Here is an 18,422-nt window from a genome sequence, read left to right as displayed (position 1 = left end):
AGTCAACTACTGCATGCTGGTAAATAAGGTTCTGTGATGATGATTTCTTTATTTTCTTCTTTTTTTTAACTCTAAAAAAGCTTTCAAACGTTCATTAGCTAGGAAGTTCATTCGTAAATTTAAGCTCTTCAAAATTGTGAGATATCAGAATTGTGTTAATAAAAGGTCCGTTCTTCTTTTTGGTGCATTTAACACTACAAAAGTCTTTAGCTACACAGTAATTTCCCCTTCTTCATGTCCTGCCCTCCACAACACAGAATCATATAAAATAAAACTGGAATGGACCGTGAGATGTTATTTAATCCTTTCTGCTTCCACTGTCCCAAGACAAAATCAATGACATCTATGTCAGTCTTGACAGCAATTTGTTTAACCTGGAATTAAAGGTCTCCAGTGATGGGTGCTCCTCAGGCAATCTCTTCCAGTGCTTCACTGTTCTTAAATTAAAATAGCTTTTCCTAACATAAATTCTAACACTTTCTTGCTGTAATTTTTGCCCATTATTTCTTGTCCTTTTCAGCATAGATACAAAGAACAGATTGTTCCTTTCTGCTTTGTAGCAGCCATTTTATATTTGAACACTGTTATAACCTCTCCTTGCGGTTTTCTGTATGTTAAAAAGAAGCAATACTTTCAATCTTTCTTCTATTTTCTAGACCTCTGGTTATTCTCATTGCTTTCCTCAGGACTCTTTCCAACAGTCCCACTCCTTTCCTGAAGTGCAATTCTCCAAGCTGGACATGATCTCCAGCAGAGTACAACACTGTCTCCTCCTATGTCTCCATACATTACAGGATGCTTCATTCAATCCACCCAATGAATGACTTTCGGTGTGTAACTATTAAGAGTTTCTTTCTTCTGTCTTTTTTTACCTCTGCACTATACAGGCTCAGTGTAGAACATAGAATCTCCTCATTATTGTATATGCATGAATATTTGTAAAATATCTCCTCTATGCCCTTCTTCTATCCAGACACATGCCCAAGGTACAAGCTGCTTTTCAGGGCTAGCATGAGGTATGCCTGAGTCTATGGCCTGTAGCACAAGTAAGGAGCATCATAGCTGGCTGTCTTGTTTTTGCTGTCCTGCAGCTTTTATTTTTATCTGTTACTAGGCCAAATGGAGGTAGAACATGCAGCAAGAGGGAAGTTCAAATCTGTGCACCTGAATCCCCAGTGAAATGCCTTAAATGCTTTTCCATGACACAAAGGTGAACTCTGCTACTGTCAAATATCAGTCAGTTACTTTTTCACCTAAATGTTAACAAGTATCAGCTAATTTTTAGGAAAAGACTGAGAAATCTAAGTCTAATGTCTCAGAGCATTTCTTTTAGCTTTAGCAGTGAAGACAAAATCCCTCCTTGTCTTCGCTTACAGCTTTTGGCTAATGAGCACTTCTGCAAAACCAATTCCATGACCTCAAGTTGGCCACCATGATGTGAGGAATATACTTTTGAGGATATTGAGTTTAGGTGGCTTACTCACCATTACTTGGAAAATCTGTGGAAAAGTGATATTTTAAGAAATCCAGAAATGATACCTTCTTTCCTGTGATCCCTTTCTTCACTTATTGCAGAACTTGGAAGTTTCTGTAGCAAGGAAAGAAGAGGACTTGACGCTTCCACCGCAAAAGAGCATTCATCCTCAAATCATAGTCCTTGCTACCACCAATTCTACTTAATATTACTGCTGCCTATGCTGTTCTTTTTCAGTAGCTGAGGAAACGACTTTAGTCTTTGAGGCTAATATAGAACCTTCAGCAGCATTTCTCTTGCAACTATAAAGGCTTCTTCCCCCTCTATACATTGTCATGACTTTTTTCACAAATAAATATATATAATTTCTAATGTTCCCATCATGTTTGTCTCAAGATGCAGTTGTAGGGTCTGCTGTTCCCTTTGAAATCAAGATATTCTTCAACAAAGACCAAATGAATTAGCAGTCAGTGTATCCCAGCATAGAGGATGCAGAAATCCACCCATGTGATAAAATAAATTCTGTCCTTATTGCTACCCATTAAAAGGAAGGAATCCAGGAAGTAGGTCAGTTCACAACCTTGCTTTTCTGTAGTTTGAATGCTGCAATGCAACACCAAGAATAAGTAAGGCTGTAGAGCATTTGACGTTTCAGTCGCTTAGCGATATTCATAGTTAAGTCAAGAAGCAGCAGGGTCAGTATATGCAAAAAACATATTGTACAGATCCAGACACATATTAGAACTTCAATAATTAGCTGTCATGACTTTTTTTCCCCTAAAGCTTGGAATCTCTCTCATTCATATATTTGGTTGGTTCTAAGGCAAAAAATTCTTAGATCTTATTCCAAAAAGGCATAGAAAGAAATGGTTGGTCTTTATCTTGGTATATTCCAAGGTGAAAGATAAGGCAGCAAGATGGACCTTGATCTGTCTTAATCTGTTTAAGCTTGCTCTGGATACCCTGTGAATGATTTGGATTGGTGTTAACTCTGCAGTAACTGTGAACACACTCCAATGTCCTGAATTCTCATGAGAAGCAGGGGCTTATTTTTTGGCTTAAAGGATAGTGACCACAGTGAAGTACCGGGTCCTCCATCCTCAGTACCTCTTAAGGAAACATTCTTATTAGACCAGTTGAAGAAATTCTACCCTACTTTTTTCGGCCCTTTTTTACTGGCACCTTGAATCTCTTTTCTTTCTCTTTCTTTATATCCTACTTCAGGGAGTGCTTCTCTGTATCTTCCTCTAAGTCTTCTGAAACTAAATCAATCTCTTTTCTGGAGTTTTCCATAAAACTTGAAGTTATTCAGAACCTATAATTGATTTGTAAGATGGAAAAAATTTTGTAGGGAAGCTTGAAATAGTTGTCCCTTATTGTTTAAGCGCTCTAGTCACCTTATTCCTATTTTTAGCTGAGTAAACACGTGTTCTTTTTTAAACATAATTCAGATGAAATGTAGGATCGCATTACTTTAGTCAATGTAGCACAAATCATATTTGAGTCTTATTTGTTTGGTTTCAGTTACTTATCATCAATGTTCGATGTATTGTTTTTCATGACATAAATTAACTCATTCAGTGTGGTGAATGGTGAATGTGTTTCTTTATTACCTGAATACAGTTGTTATCCCACTGAACCATCAAATATGTTTAGACCAGGTATGCACAGTCCATATACAGTTCTTTAAATAAGTATAGCAGCTTTAGTTACCCATCACTGAAGCCTTGGATCACTGCATACATTGTCTTTCTCAAACACAAAGTAAAGCTCTGTTAGCTGGTGTGTTTGTTTCTACTTGCTGGTTGAGGCAGGCTAGAAACACATGGTTCTGGTAAACCAGTGGATAAACTGTAATTTATTAAGCTGTAGGAACTTGTCTGGTTCAGTGCAGGTGCCTTTAAGGAAGTCTTAGTCTCTAGGCTGAATGTCTTGCAGTTAGTCTTTCTGAGGAGTGATATGGGCAGTTGGTGAAGGAGGGCAGCCTGTGACTGAGAAAAGCAATTGGTGATAGACAGGATGCAGTAGGTAAAAAACTTGGTTGAATGTCAGAGGTGCTCTTCCTTGCTAGCTAAACTTACTCAGGCTTCAGCTTATTGCCCTTTTTCATGGTGGTTCATGATGGTCATCTTCTAATTTGCCAGGCTATCAATGGCCGTTCCCCTTTGGAGCATGCTTGTGTCCAGCCTGTACTGAAAACCATGTTTCTTGCTTAATAGCACCAACTTGGAGAGGAATTTTTATATTGGCTACTGGCCAAGACTAGCACACCATTTTTCCTCACTTTTCTTGCTCCCTCTCTATCTGCATCTTCACTTGATTGCAGAGAGACGCTTTTCATCATTATGAAAAGCCATCTGATTAGAGCTCTTATTAACCCACGAGTGAAGCTTCTTGTAAGTTTAGCTGGAGAAATTCCTTGAATGCTTCAGAATTGCAAAGTTGCCATTTTTAAGAAACCTCAAAACTAGATTGCTGATTTGTTTTACCTCAGCTTAAAACAAACTCATCTTTCTCAGCAGATTTAAAGAAAATGTAATTTACTGTGTATCTTTTTATCCCTCAAAAAGTCTCAGATGTCATGGAATTCTACTGCTCATTGTCAGAGACTATGTGTATCTGGACTATCCTGTCCCTGACCATCCATCTATACTTATCCAATTCATTAAACAAAGGCGTTGAACAGTCAAAATATTCCTCTGTTAAAGTGTGTTTAGAAGCAGTCCTCATGGAAAAGGAAAAACCACTTTTTTCATTGTTCTAATTTCATTTTTGGAATATAAAGCGATTTTAAGATTAGAAGCATGAAGGTTACTTTTCAAATGCTCTGTGCATAGCTTTTGCTAGTAGTTTTCTTCCCCTTTCTCTTTTCTACCTTCCTTCCCAGAATAACTGTAAAGTAGATGTGTATGTTTGTACCAGGAATCATCTCCTTGACTCCCTTAAGCCTCTTGACCTTCTCTGATACACATATCAGACGCGGGATGAACTCAAGCTTGTGTGTTTAAAAAGGCAAGATCGGCTTTGTTCTGAAAGCCATCTGATGAAAATGGACAAATTTATGGGCACTGCTTTTGTTGCTTTGCTTACTTCTAAGCTGTTATGGAAGCCATGTCCCAGAGTGGCACCAGAAGACTATGTCCTAGTGAGGGAGAGCTCTCTGAGTCAGTCATGGCCTCATTTGTAGTTAAAGAGGTGTGGGTTTCAATCAGTAGTTTGGTATATCCTGAAGAGACCGCAAGTTAGTTCAGAGATTGCTGGCAAAATGAGACTACAAGGTAGGAAGTGTTATGCAGATGGTAGGTTCTACTGCTGGCATACAGCTTCCTCAGTGAAACATGAAAACGTTTCTTCTCTGGCTTGCAGCAGGTGACTCCCTAAGAAACTGTTTCTTGAAGCTCATATATTTAGAACTATAGAATCAATTTTTTTGTCCTAGACTTTTTACTTACCTTCCTTTGTAAAGGTAGGTTGCAAGGTAGGATCACAAACATATAAAAAAGCCTCACTGAAAGCACTGGTGGCAAGTCACACCAGAATTGACACAAGCATCTTCTCTTTTACCAGGCATTTTTAACATTTGGGAAGGATGTGTTTCATCTGTCCTGGAAAACTGCACTGAAGCATCTGTTGATTTCATTAAAACACAAAGTTTCATAGGTTATGAGGCCAGAAAGCCATTATGATAATCTAGGCTGATTTGCTATATAATTAATTCCTGTCTCACTATGTCTTTTAGAGAAGACAAGATACTATTTTAATTTAAAGTTTGCCAGTAGCAGAGAACACACCATAATCTGTAGTAAATTATTTCAATAGCAAATTATCCTCATGTAAAAATAAGTCATAGTATTTTAAAATGTGAATTTCTCTAACTTCAGTTTCTAGCCCCTGGATCCCATTATTCCTCTGTCACGTGGACTGAAGAACCCTCTGTTGCCAAATTCCATTTTCTGCACAGATACTCATAGATTGTAATCGAATCACCCTTTAACCTCTACTTATTCAACAGACTGAATTTGAGTGTTCTTCACTATGGGACACACAGTCCAGTCATTTAATTATATTCCCTTTTTTCATTCTTGAAACTTTGGTTTAAAAATTGAACTGCAGGTATCAGAAGCTGCCTTAGTGTTTCATTTCCCAAGCCAGAGGTGCTGTTGTTTCTCTATTCCTGCTCAGGATTCACCTTGGGTTTACACCCAAGAATTATTTTTATCCTTTTGTCTATAGTGCTGAGAGTTCTGGTGTACCTGAGTATACATCAAGATCTTGATGCCCGAATGTTACTGTCAATGACACCTTAAGTCAGCTGTGTGAACACTTGTACTTTTTCCTTAAATACAGGTGCTTTTTAAATTTCTCAAGGTAGGTTGTGGGCGTGAGGGTTTTTTTAAGAAAATGATGTAGAACAACAAACACTTGAATAATAGAGATTCAGATTGGGGTGGATCTGTTTCTTTGAAAAGATTGAATTCAGAACTCTTGTATCTATTCAACACCATTTCTCTCTCTTCCCCAAGTTTTCCTTTGTGCTTGCTTTCTTGGTCCTTTCTTTCAAACTTGCTCTCAGATCCTACATTGTTAGTGACTTTCTGAGTTACAACTAAATCCATGTAATTTTCTCTAGATCCTTTGAAAGTCTCTGTCTCAAGGATTCTCCAGCTGTGGTACTGGTATGACTAATGAAATAGGAGGCAGTCTGCAGCAAACCTCAAATAAACCCAAAGACAGACCTGCTGTGTTTCCCCAGAAGAGATGGGAATTGTTACTCAAGTATCAAATACATGAAAGGGGGAGGTGTAACCTTTATGTGGCTTAGCCGAGAGTTGGAAGCTGATTATGTGTATATGATCATATTCCTTCTACCAGCTACCTGCAGAGGTTTCTGAAAGCTGAGTCATAGCTAGATACAGCCTAGCACCAGCCATCAATCATATGTTGGGTATTCTGCTCCCTTTCTGCTCCTATCGTATGTGGAAAGGCTGGGTCAAGATACAGTTTAGAGGAGTGTTGGTTTGAGCAACTGTTAGTAGGCAGTTCTCCTACGTTAGGATCATTAAAGTTACAGTTCATTCAGGCCTGGCATCAAAAGCAATTCCATACTGGGGTGAAACCAAAAATGCAGCATTGCACCAAAGTCATACCAGTCAGGGAGTCCTGTATGTATGTGCTGGCAGAAGGACTCTGTCCACAGGACCCCATTTCCAATTACCCTCTTTCCCAGGCTGTCCCTGCAGTGGGACAAGGATTAGACTGTACACAACCTACTATACATGTAGATTCTTTAAGAACATGAGAAAAGCCCTAGTGGGCCTGAAGAACAGTCAATCCATTTACCTGGTATTCTGCCTCCTGTATTGGCGGGTGCAAGTGCCATTTAGGGAGAGCGTGTGAGCATGGCTACTATCAGTGGTGCGCGCATTCCCCTTACGCTCCCACAGCATCTACTGCTTTTGGATTAGGATTATTAGAAGGTCCATCTCTTCCCTTTCCCTTTAATATCAGTTTGTGGACTTGCTGTCCATATATCTTTCTGGTTCTTTTTGAGCCTGCAGATGCTGCCTGCTTCCATGACCTCCTGTGGCAGCAAGTTTCAGAAGTTCACTACCCTCTGTGTAAATAAGTACTTCTAAAAATCCATTTTAAACTGATATCCTACAAGTTTCAGTAAGTGCCTCTAGTTCTATAATTGCCAGATTTGGCAAAGAGCAGTTCTACATTAACCTTCCCCATCTTCTGTAAACCTCAATCATATTTTTTCTCAGTCTTCTCCAAATATAAGAGCCCTGGCCATTTTTGGCTATCCTCATAAAGCATCCTGCTCCATCCTCTTAATTGTTCTATTTATTTTCCTCTGTACCTTCAGCTCCTTTGTTTCCTTGAGATGCAGAGACAAGACTGCATGCAGTGCTTAGAACTAGCGTCTGGCTGAGGTGCACCTACCTCATTGCCTGGCAAGAGGGGGAGGCTCTAATGCACAGCCCTGCTGAGTCACTGGAAGGAGGTGTATGGTCTGTCCAGCGAGAGCATTTGACATGGTTAATCCATAGAATGAAACTACTACAGTCCCACAAATTGAAAATATAGTTTATTCCTGTTGTGGATATTAACAGACTTGATGTTTCTGAAATCTGTGCGAGGGCAGAGTGCTTTATTGGGAAATGGAGCAAAACACGCTATTGTGGGTCAATACTGTCCTCTGCTGGGAGGAACTACAGCTTTGTGCCATGACGCCAAATGGGAATTACCAGCTAGCTTCTCATTTCACTCTCATGTAGGGTATTTGGCCTTTGCAACAGGAAAATCTGATGCTGTGCTGACTGCACTGGGGAAATTCTCCTTTAATGCTTAGCGAAAGCTGGAAATTCTTTGCTTGCTACAAATGTGTTGAATGTGATTTCATTTATTTTTCATCCTGAGGTCACCTACTTTGGAAGCTTATCCCTCATTCTGTCTCTCGTTTGCCTTTTAATACTACTGCATGCTCATTTCTGACCTTCCTCTCCTATTTGTAGAATTAACTATGCATGTCTTGTTTCTCTTCTCTTTTCATAGCAATTTGCTGGCAATGCATCCTCATAGCATTTTGAAAGCAGAAATCAAATGTGTGTGTACATATATGCTATATGTAATAGATACAAAGTATTTTAAAGTAATAGCTCCTTAGAAGAAATCAGAGTCTTCAGCAGTGTTGCAGAATATGAATTCAATCAAATTTGCACTAGTTGGAGAAATGCTTTTGCTTGTTGTATGTGCCAGCCCTGGGTTTAGGAAGCACAAAAGGCAGTTGAGAGAAAGTATAGTTTACAAACATTTCAGTTTTGTGCCTTCTTCAGTTCCTGCCTCTGTGAGAATGGCATGGGGCAGAGAGGAGTCCTCTTCGCAAGGCATTAATTCTGTACCTGTGAGAAAGAGAACGGCAGGAGGTCTGGACTCCTGAGCAAGCCAGGTGTGCTCAGGAGTGCTTGCCTGTTTGGGACTCTTGGCTAATTTCTATCCATGTAGCAACACAGAGGCCAGAGTTCTGGTCCTTAACGCAGAGAGAGTAAGAGTCCAGGCACTGAATATGTACAGGCTTTTATGTGTTAGCACAGAGTGCATAGGTTTCTTGAGGCGAGGGTAAGCTATGCAGATACCTCCATAGCAAGTTTGTGCCTGTAGTGATCTAAGATTTCTTGGTCAGAGAAATTTTTTTGGGGGTTTTTTTTCCTGTAGCTCTTTAGGAGCCACAGGGCAATCACCAACAGTTCACAGCAACTTGCTTAAATTTTTTTGCATCTCTTTCCTAGTAGTTAAGTGGGCTTATAGAAATAATAGAGAAATGACAATGGTGGTACAGAGTTCCCTGCTGTGGCTAGCAGAGATGGACATGGAGGTTACACTTTGTTATGTATTTTGTGGGGGATTTATGCAAATATAACAGCATGATACCAGACACACACTGTATTTTATGTACAAAAGCTTTTACAGCAGAGTGGGTCTGTGGTAGAGTTAATTGTTCTCACTGTCCTTCAGTTAAATGTTCTCTTCTGCCTGCTTATCTGATCTATAGTCATCGAAAAGTACCCATTGCTGTCACTTCTATACACACTGCTGGTTGTGCTCTCTCCCTCTGTCATCATGTCAGACTCTTGCATGGTCTCCTTTCTGCTCCCTGCTGCCTTTTGGGAGAAGTTTATCTCCCATGGCTGAAAGTAATTGGGGTATTTGTATTGTATGCAGGATTGATGTATGATATTTTTCCTTGTGTCTGGCAGGTTGTTTATAAGAATAACGACATTCGTCTGGAGCTGTCTCGCTTGGCACGGATTGGTGATACTAAGATGAAGATCTACGGGGAAGTGAAATTCATATGTGAGAATGTGGCTACACTGGATCCCATCAGCTTTGAGACACCTGAGGCCTATATTAGTCTGCCTAAATGGAATACCAAAAGGATGGGCTCCATCTCATTTGATTTCCGAACCACTGAACCCAATGGACTGATCCTTTTCACCCATGGCAAACCTCAGGAGAGGAAAGATGCCAGGAGCCAGAAAAATACAAAGGTAGACTTCTTTGCAGTTGAGCTACTAGACGGGAACCTCTACTTGCTGCTGGACATGGGCTCTGGAACCATTAAAGTCAAGGCAACCCAGAAGAAAGCCAATGATGGAGAGTGGTATCATGTGGATATTCAACGAGATGGAAGATCAGGTAGAGTGCTGTCTTTTTCTTAAGTAGATTTACCTCTCAGATCCAGACCTAGGGCTGTGTATTAATTCTCAGAACCTTCAAAACATGTTAGATATGAGTCACCTACTTACAAACACTTAGTGTTACTCCAGTGATGTTTACCCAGCAAAGCAAAGATGTGAATGGCTAGGTTTTTATTAAATATTTAGTGTGAACTTTGGATAGCACATCACAGAGGCAGTCTGTTAATATTTTATTCATAATCTTCAGATATTCTGGACCTATCTTGGCAATTTCATACATAATTATAGTGATGACTTCTTTGTAGGCCACAGTAAGTTTTAAGATCCTTCAGAACCATTGTTATTTAGTTGTTGGTTTGAGAAATTCTCACTGATCTACTTTGGGTTTCTGTTCAAAAAGAAATTTAGCAGAAACCAAATGAAAAGTTATCGCTGTGACCTAATATTACCATCTTTTTCTGGATCTTGTGTCTTTAAAGAGGAAGGGTTTGGGATCTTGTCATGAAGAAAATAGAAGTAATGGGCACAACCAGTGACAAAATTATGGCAACAAATCAACTTTTCAACCTATTCTGCTCCCTTTAGTATCTTCGAGCTTTCAGCTAGGTTTCTTTACTCTCTCTTGGATGCCAGATTCTAGTCTTAATATCTGAGTCAGCATTCAGTGGATGTTCCTTTTTTTCCTCGCAGCTTCTCATTTTCAAAAATGTGTTTTAATTTATTTCTAATAATACACCTACCATGCAATTACCAAGCAGTATTTTGTTTGTTTCTAGTGCTGGATATCAAGCTGACATACTCATGATGTACACTGAAATTGTGTAAGGAAACAAAATCATCAAATACTGTAACATCATCTTGAGAATATGTGAACAATTGTACTTGAATTCTTCCTGAGCCGTTGGGATCTCAAAGCCTGGCTATATATCCCTTCAAAGGGAATTTTGCTTACATTTGCAAGTGGATTTGGGATTTGTCTGGTGATCTCCAGATTATAGCTTTAGGTCCCTAATTTTATGTTTTCAGTTGCTGAATGCCATCAGTAGAGAGAATGCAGTGCTAGAATTTGCTTCCCTTGAGTTTTCAAAAAAGCTGACTTGTAGATACCATGCAAAGCCTAGCTGTTTGAACAGGTCTTTGCCTGAAGCTAGTTTTTTCTTTGATGATGTGAGAAGTTTCTTTGTATTTGGCATGGAGCTCTACTAGCACTTAGTATGTGTGGTTATATATTGCTATCTCCTAAAGACATTAATAGGAACATTTTATAAAGGAAGCCATAAATAAATAAATGGGACCTTTGATTTCTTTAGAATTGCTAAAATTTAATTAACTTCCAACGATAAACTCAATTAGTGGCATTCAGTACTGCCTTCAGTTTTGCTTGCTCACTTTGGGACTATGTGGTCCCTGGAGAGATAGCTGCAGAAGGAGAAGAAACAGAAATGACACTAAGCTCTCTGCTAAGAAAGTTTGTAAAAACCTAGGAAGAGGGACACACATTCATTTGGACTAGGAGGGTATGACAGACAGCATTGCTACTTGGTGGATAAGACTGTAGGACTGACTTGTTTCTTGTCTGGCAGGATACTGGCATTGATTTCTTCACACCATACCTTTAGCAAGCATCACACACTTCTATCCAGTGGCACTTTTGGTAGGTGTGAGAAGGAAGTTCAGGATCTCTCCTTGTTTAGTCCTTGGCTTTTCTCCCAATAGGGACCAGAGAATAGTTACACCTTGGAGATTTATTTATTTTTTTAAATGTGGATGCCTGTCATCTAGAAACTGAACTGAAATAATGAACTTAACTCAATGTAGGCTACAAAACAGCCATTTGGGTTTAATGAGCTAGTGACCTAGAGGTTCTGATTCTCATTACTAAAGCAACCAGGCCTTTGTTAGGTGTCATCTTTCTCGTTCTTCTTCCCATTTCTTTAACAGTCCAAAAGTTCAGGTTCACTGAGCTTAGCAGAATAACCTAAAAATCCAAATACTTCCTACTGCAATGTACTAAGGCAGAAGCACAAATGCTGGGGAAGCATGGCAGTCATGCTCAAATAACCTCTGGCATCTCTAGTCGCCTTAAGCTTTGTGTATGCTTTGGTCTGTGTTGGCTGCCAAAGCAACAAAAACTGTTTTTTCTCTCTACTCTGACAGAAGCTGACAGCATGGACGTGGACACCTAGCATCCTGTAACCTTTCTGTCCTTGGGGAAAGCTCCTACAAAGTGTCCACAAAACCTGTCACAGTTTCTAGCTGGGGAACAGTGAGCACGTTACACAAGACAATGTTTTCGGCTGGTCATTGGCTACAAAACACCCACTCAGACACTAAAAATCTTACTGGAAGGTTTGGTCTATGGTTGCATCAGTGCACTGCTTTGTTTTACCAGCTTTGCCCTCAGTAACTGGGGTCTTTTGGTCTGTTTGTTCTTTAGCCCTGCACGAAGTGCGTAAGGGACTGGAAAGGAGATGCTTAGATGCTTCTGATTTATCAAGATGGGATTTGATGTACCTAAACAGAATTGAAAACATGGGATGTGACTGCTCCTTCTGAGTGTCACTTCAGAATTTCTACGTCTCAGCAGCTTGGTCTTAAAAGTGCTGTGCATCTGAGCTAGTACCATCTCCTTACAGGAATAGTTGCAGGGTACAAAATACTGGCAGAAAGTTTAGGCTGCTGTGTAGCCTATTTCCTTTCATCATCTCATGCTCTTTCTCCAGGTTTTACACTTCTCCTTGGTATCCAGTATTCCAGTATGTCTTCTCTTTTGTTTTTTGAGTTTGGTGGTGTTTTTTTTTTTACCTTTGTGGATTTTATAGGTGGTGGTTGTTTTCTCCATAGTAGCAGCTGTCTGGAGCTCAGCCCTCCAGTATTTTGGTTTGTTCTAGTCTTTTGAGTAGTATGTACTCCACATGCTGCTTTTGAGGAGTAACAGCCGAGATGCTGGAAGGGGGGCTGTGATCCTGTGGCTCCGTGGCATGCTGCCTTTATGACTGTAGGTGTATTGCCACATCTTCTCTTTTCTTACTTAGTAAAAGGGAGAATGTCTGCTGTGCTGCAGCTTGTTTTTACAAAATGATTCATCAAATAATTGTGGTTCTCTTTGAGCCTTTAATTTGTAACGTCCCTGTTGCTTCTGGCACTCTGCTACCTCTGACATTATTCCTAGATTATTACTGAACATCACACACATGAATACCTTGTGTCTGTGTCATACGTGCTGTTCTCTAAGAAGACATCTATTACAACTAAAGAAAAAGCATGTGTACACGACTGCACTTTCTCACAGAGACACAGACGAGAGCTAGCTATTAACTAAACTCTCCCACCTTATCGTAGGGGTGTATGATAAAAATGCAATGATGTGGAATTAATCTTAAAGCTTGGATAGTTGTCTCTGAGGACAGACTATCTTAATGACAAGGCAATTGGATGCGATGATTTATAGCTAGGGAGAGTGAATTGATGATTTTTAGCCGAGTGTCTTGTGGCCAGATGTCCCTGTCACGAAAGCTGCTGAATGCTCTTCTGAAGAGTACACTGCTCTGGGATGCGAGACTTGTGTTATGTTCCCTGTTTTTCTTTGGATGCACGGTCTGACCTTAAATAAGTCACTTGATTTCTTTGTAGCTGCTTCATGTGTTCTGTTTATATTTCTGTATTATATGTTCTGATTATTTTATGTGCTTAGACAATTTCTTGAAATATATGGGAATGGCCTCAGTGCAGTATGCCACATCTTGCTTGGAGCATATGGAAGCTACTACAGTTTTAATACTAACTGTTCTTCAGAGATAACCTTTATCTTTCTCTACCTCAGTTTTCCTGTTTGTAAAATGAAAGTTAGAATACTTAACTTTCTTTGTAAAACCATGGAATAATTTCTTTTGGAACAAACTTCTGGAAATTTCTAGTCCAAATTCTGCTGAAATCTAGGCTTTCTTCAGGGTTGTGTCCATTTGTGTTTTGAACGCCTGCAGGATGGTGATTGCACAACCTCTCTGATGTTTCCATTCCCATGTTTGACCACCCTAATGGTCAAAAATGTTGCTTTCTATGGAGTTGGAGTTTCCTTTGCTGCAACCTGTGATCAATGTCTCTTGTCACTGCAAGTCCACACTGCTGACTCATATTCAAATTGTTGTCTGCCATATCCCCAGGTCCTTTTCTGCAGGGTTGCTCCTTAGCCAGCTGGTCTCCAGCCTGTACTTATTTGTGAGGTTGTCCTGCTCCAGGTGTAGGACTTTGTATTTATTGTTGTTGATTTACATCAAACATTTCTATCAGTCCTTTGCTCCACCTTGTAAAGGTTACTGTGAATGGTAGCCCTGTGCTTCCTCCAACCCATCAACCATTCTCCCCAATTTGATGTCATCTACAAACTTTATGAGGGTCTGTTTGGTTCCATCATAAAGGTCCAGCTTTGGAGGTACTGATGAAGTGTTTTCTGGAAGGGCTATGTAGTGTGAATTAATACGCTTTTACTTATCTTTTTTCTCTCCAGTTCTAATACCATCAAACTCCTGTATGTTCTCAGTAAGTCTTTGCTTTGCTGGATGAATACCACTGAATAATGCTCAGTTTGTATATGTTATTATTTAGCCATTGCATTGTTATGCTTGTGACCTTATAATGCAAGTTGGGATACAGACACATGGAAATGTTTATGGCCTGTGGTTCAAGAGGAGAGGGAGGTGTGTGGGAGACACTGTCTCCGTTAGGAGTGCATTTGGGTCAGGAGGAATCTTCACTGTCCTACACTGAACCTTAAACATCCCTCAGTTATTGGAAATAAATGAACCAGACTGAGGCTGTAAGTGAAAGCATTGATTTGTCCTTGTCCTCCTCATTTAGGTACTATATCAGTGAACAGCAGACGCACTCCGTTCACTGCTAGTGGGGAGAGTGAGATCCTAGATCTGGAAGGCGACATGTACCTTGGTGGGCTGCCTGAGAACCGGGCAGGACTCATCCTTCCCACAGAGCTCTGGACAGCAATGCTGAATTATGGCTACGTCGGCTGTATCCGAGACTTGTTCATTGATGGAAGAAGCAAGAACATTCGGCAGCTGGCAGAGGCACAGAACGCCGCAGGAGTCAAGTCCTCCTGCTCCCGCCTCGGCACCAAGCAGTGCGACAGCTACCCGTGTAAGAATAATGCAGTCTGCAAGGATGGCTGGAACCGCTTCATTTGTGACTGCACTGGCACCGGCTATTGGGGTAGAACATGTGAGCGAGGTAAGCTGAGTTTTCTGACCTCAGTTACACAGAACTGAAGGTGTGCAAGAGAACTAGAACAAAATCCAGTGTTGCCATGAGACTTTCCCCTGCCCTTGTTGGTCTTCCCAATGCTAAGTTCCAGTCTCCACAGTAGGAAAGATTTCTTCTCTGATCGTTTCCTTCCAGTCTTTTCCACCTTCATTTCATGAGTTTACCTTCTTCATCTGCCACTTCACTCCCTAGGCCTTCTGAAGACCTTGTCTTCAGGTTCCTGAGTTTCTTTGGCTAAGTATGGTTTGTCTCCTAAGGCAGAAAATGCTGCTGCATGTGAGAAGTCTCAGGCAAGTGACTGGAAACAGTACCAAGTGTGAACTTGAGTTATGGAGATTTTTCTTGCATAGGACAGATGATGTATTCCAATGCTGTCTACTCTTCCTCTTTTTTGCGTGGTAGGATTTCCTTGATGGCTGTTTATGGGTGAAGCCAGCTAATGAGATACTGTTAATAGCAACATGTCTCCAAGTTCACCTCTGATAAGGGAAATCTGTAGAAGATGGTGGGAGGTTCTCTGCATCTTGTTCTTACTCATTCTGACTGGTGATTTAAAGACACATGATTGGAAATATGAGGCACAAGTAACGCTGGTACAGGCAGGCAAAACATATGTGTTCTAGGCCACATGGAAAGGAATTTACTAATTTAAGATATCCAAGTTATATATTTCTCAAGTACCAGGTGGTTCCATTAATTGTTGTTATCCTTATTGTGCTGGTGCCACCCTCAGAATGAGGTAGGTGAGTGGTTTTAGATAAAAAAGATGGGGCTAAGGTCACTTAGAAAAGAAAATACTCCCTAGAGGGTGTTTTTCTTATATTGAAACCAATCTTTCTGTTAATATTTGGCCATTAGCACTGAATTCTGGCTGAAGTGCACTCACAATACACCCAAGAATTAACTGTAAACCATTAGCAGAGTCTCAGGGCTTTCAGCACCTTCTTTCTGTTACCTTAATAGGCACCATGGCCTAATGATTATAGTACGTGTCTTAGAATTGGAAATTCGGATATTTTTGAGCTTCTGCCATAAATATTTGAGAAGCTCCCTTCCCATGCAGTGTTCCCCCTATGCATTTTTTAATATTGATCATAGTGCCAGGGCACTTATGAGAAAGAACGTGAAAGTTAAGTACAATGCATAAAACATTAGGCAGAATTGAGATTTGCAATTCATTCACTCTCCAGAGGATTTTCTTTGCAGGAAGTTTTTGTTAATGACCAAAAATCTTCCTATAGACCAAATGGGGTTTTTAGGTTTTACAGCACAAGATCTATGATCATTCATAAAGCTTCTCACAGCCAACAATTTGTAGCATGCAGCCCTAAGCAGCAATAGTAGTTAATTGCCAGTGGTCCTTAAACCAGCTGAAGCATCAACACTGCCATCCGTGCTGTGAGGACAGGGGTGAAAATGTAAGATTCATGGGCATTGACTGTGCCAATGTCAGCTCAGCAGTTCTCTCTTATAGACTACATTGAATTTGAGCATTCAGGAAAATATCGGAGGTTTTCTCAGCCACAGCCTTCGGAATTGTTTTGGCCAATTGTTGTGTGATTAGGTTTTGGACAGACATGACAAAAAGAAGTGCTACCATAAATGCATTGTTCCCCCACAAAATTGCAGTTATGCTTGCCCTTGGTCTTTATTTAGTATTAGGAGTGACCAGGAGTGACCAGCTCTGTGATTCAGGACTTTCTGGACTCTGTCTCATGTCCATCTCCTGGATCTGGCTCTCAGAAGAGAATCCAAAGCTAACCAATAACATAAAGAACAGGATTCATCTCATGTACCTTTAGATATCTGTGGTGTTGGCTTTTACTCCTTTTATTATCAGTGAAAAGAGGTCAGTAGGTTAAGGGCATGTAAGCATTTGAATTTAGGAGAAATGAATCTCAAGTCTGGTCTGAGATCCGTAAGTTGGACAGCATCAATGTGAATAAGAAAGATACATATATGAATGCATGTCTACCACTGTGGAAACTTGAGGTCCTAATACATATGTGTTAGAATCAGAGTGTATTTAAGGTTAACAAAACAATGATGTTGTAGTTCAGGACAACATAAAAGATATTTGCAGAGGTCCTAATCCTGAAAAACTCATTTTGTCAGTAACTAGAAACCACAGACCACTTACTGGTTTAGGCCGAGTGTTAGGCAAAATGTGGCTTTCATGCCTGAGGTTCCTTGGCAACATGAGAAGCAGCTCACAGGGAATAAATACTTGTAGACTAGATACACAAAAAAAAAAAATTGTGCAGGCTGAAGTGTATTTGACTGCTACATTTATTGTGGTGTTACATAGCAGTCCCATACTGCTCTGATACAACTACTTGATATCAGATGACTGCATTAGTGCACAGTTATTTTGCCTCCATGAGCAAAAGTATTGCAGTCTACCAATGATATTTTTCATTCTCATGGTCTGACAGCCAAGGATTATTTCAAGTCCTGCCTTCAGCTGACCCGTGATCCAAATGCTGTTGCAAGGAAAAAAGTTGAGATGGAGACTGGGAAGGGAATCAAAGTGAGAGAGGCTGCCATGCCACAGTGGCACTTCTGCTAGTGACTAAAGAGCTGCCACAGGACTAGGGGGAGCCAGGCTGGTGCATAAGGGGACAAATGAAGAAGGAGCAGGCTAGCTCTTTTAGTAAGAGACAGCTACTGACCCACTTTTCCAGTCTGCCATCTGTTATTTGAGAAGGGCTGTCTCACTCACTTTACTCAGTCCTTGCATTTCTGTCCTGTTAAAAGAGAACTGTAACTCTTGGAAGGGGTTTTCAGCCCAAGATCTAGGGTAAATTGTTAAGGGGCAGGGGAGCCAATAATAAAGAATCTTCTACACTTGTTGGCTACGAGGAAGATCACTCTTTATCACAAAGCAAAGCACTTAACATTTAGTTAAGGTACTAAAAATACAAAAGACATATGTACAAGTCCAGGGAGAGAAGCAGACAATTCATTTTTTGTTGATAGTAAAGTCTATCTCCCGATTTCCAAGCATAGCATTTCTACATTTTTAATGCTTTATTTCTCATACATTTTATACTTTGCCATATGAAGGACTGTCATACGTCTAAAAGGGACTCGAAAAGGAAATTGATTGTGTCACAGTTAGAAAAGTTCTTTTTATTCATGGTGAAACAATACAAATACACAGTATTCAGTATGTCACCTGTATCTAAAGCCTGTGGGAGTTTGTCCTGTCAGTGAAGTAACACCTCAGCAAGTTACACTGAATGCAACACAGATTTTGGTTGCAGTCATCTGCTCAAGCAGTACTTCTGTGCAGATGATGAAACCTTGCTGTGGTTGCAGTTGGATAGGGCACAGAATGGAGAACTGCTGCCAAGGCCTCAAATTAATTCTTACAATTCCAGTATCTAATCAGTCATTCACTATTGCCAGCAATGTAAGCAGACAAAGGTGTTTTCAGTCGTAGCTTCTAAGGGTAATGTAGTCCCTCCTTG

The 18,422-nt window shown here is 40.3% G+C and overlaps 1 protein-coding gene across 40 annotated transcripts in view; it reads left to right on the top strand.

Moving 5' to 3' along the window:
- Window positions 1-18,422, top strand: part of NRXN3 (neurexin 3) — a 1,031,704-nt gene that overhangs the window by 305,477 nt on the left and 707,805 nt on the right. For all 40 annotated transcript variants that reach the window (XR_007509161.1, XR_007509160.1, XR_007509159.1 and 37 more), the window contains 2 exons: window positions 9,235-9,673; window positions 14,533-14,916. Coding sequence is in view for 36 of the 40 variants with exons in the window: in XM_049825576.1 (XP_049681533.1) it covers window positions 9,235-9,673; window positions 14,533-14,916 (823 nt within the window). In the remaining 4 variants the exon portion in view is untranslated. The remainder of the gene's footprint in view (window positions 1-9,234; window positions 9,674-14,532; window positions 14,917-18,422) is intronic.

Source organism: Accipiter gentilis, chromosome 22 (genome assembly GCF_929443795.1).
Source record: "Accipiter gentilis chromosome 22, bAccGen1.1, whole genome shotgun sequence".
Taxonomy (NCBI): Eukaryota; Metazoa; Chordata; class Aves; order Accipitriformes; family Accipitridae; genus Astur; species Astur gentilis.
This window is presented reverse-complemented; position numbering and strand designations above follow the sequence as displayed.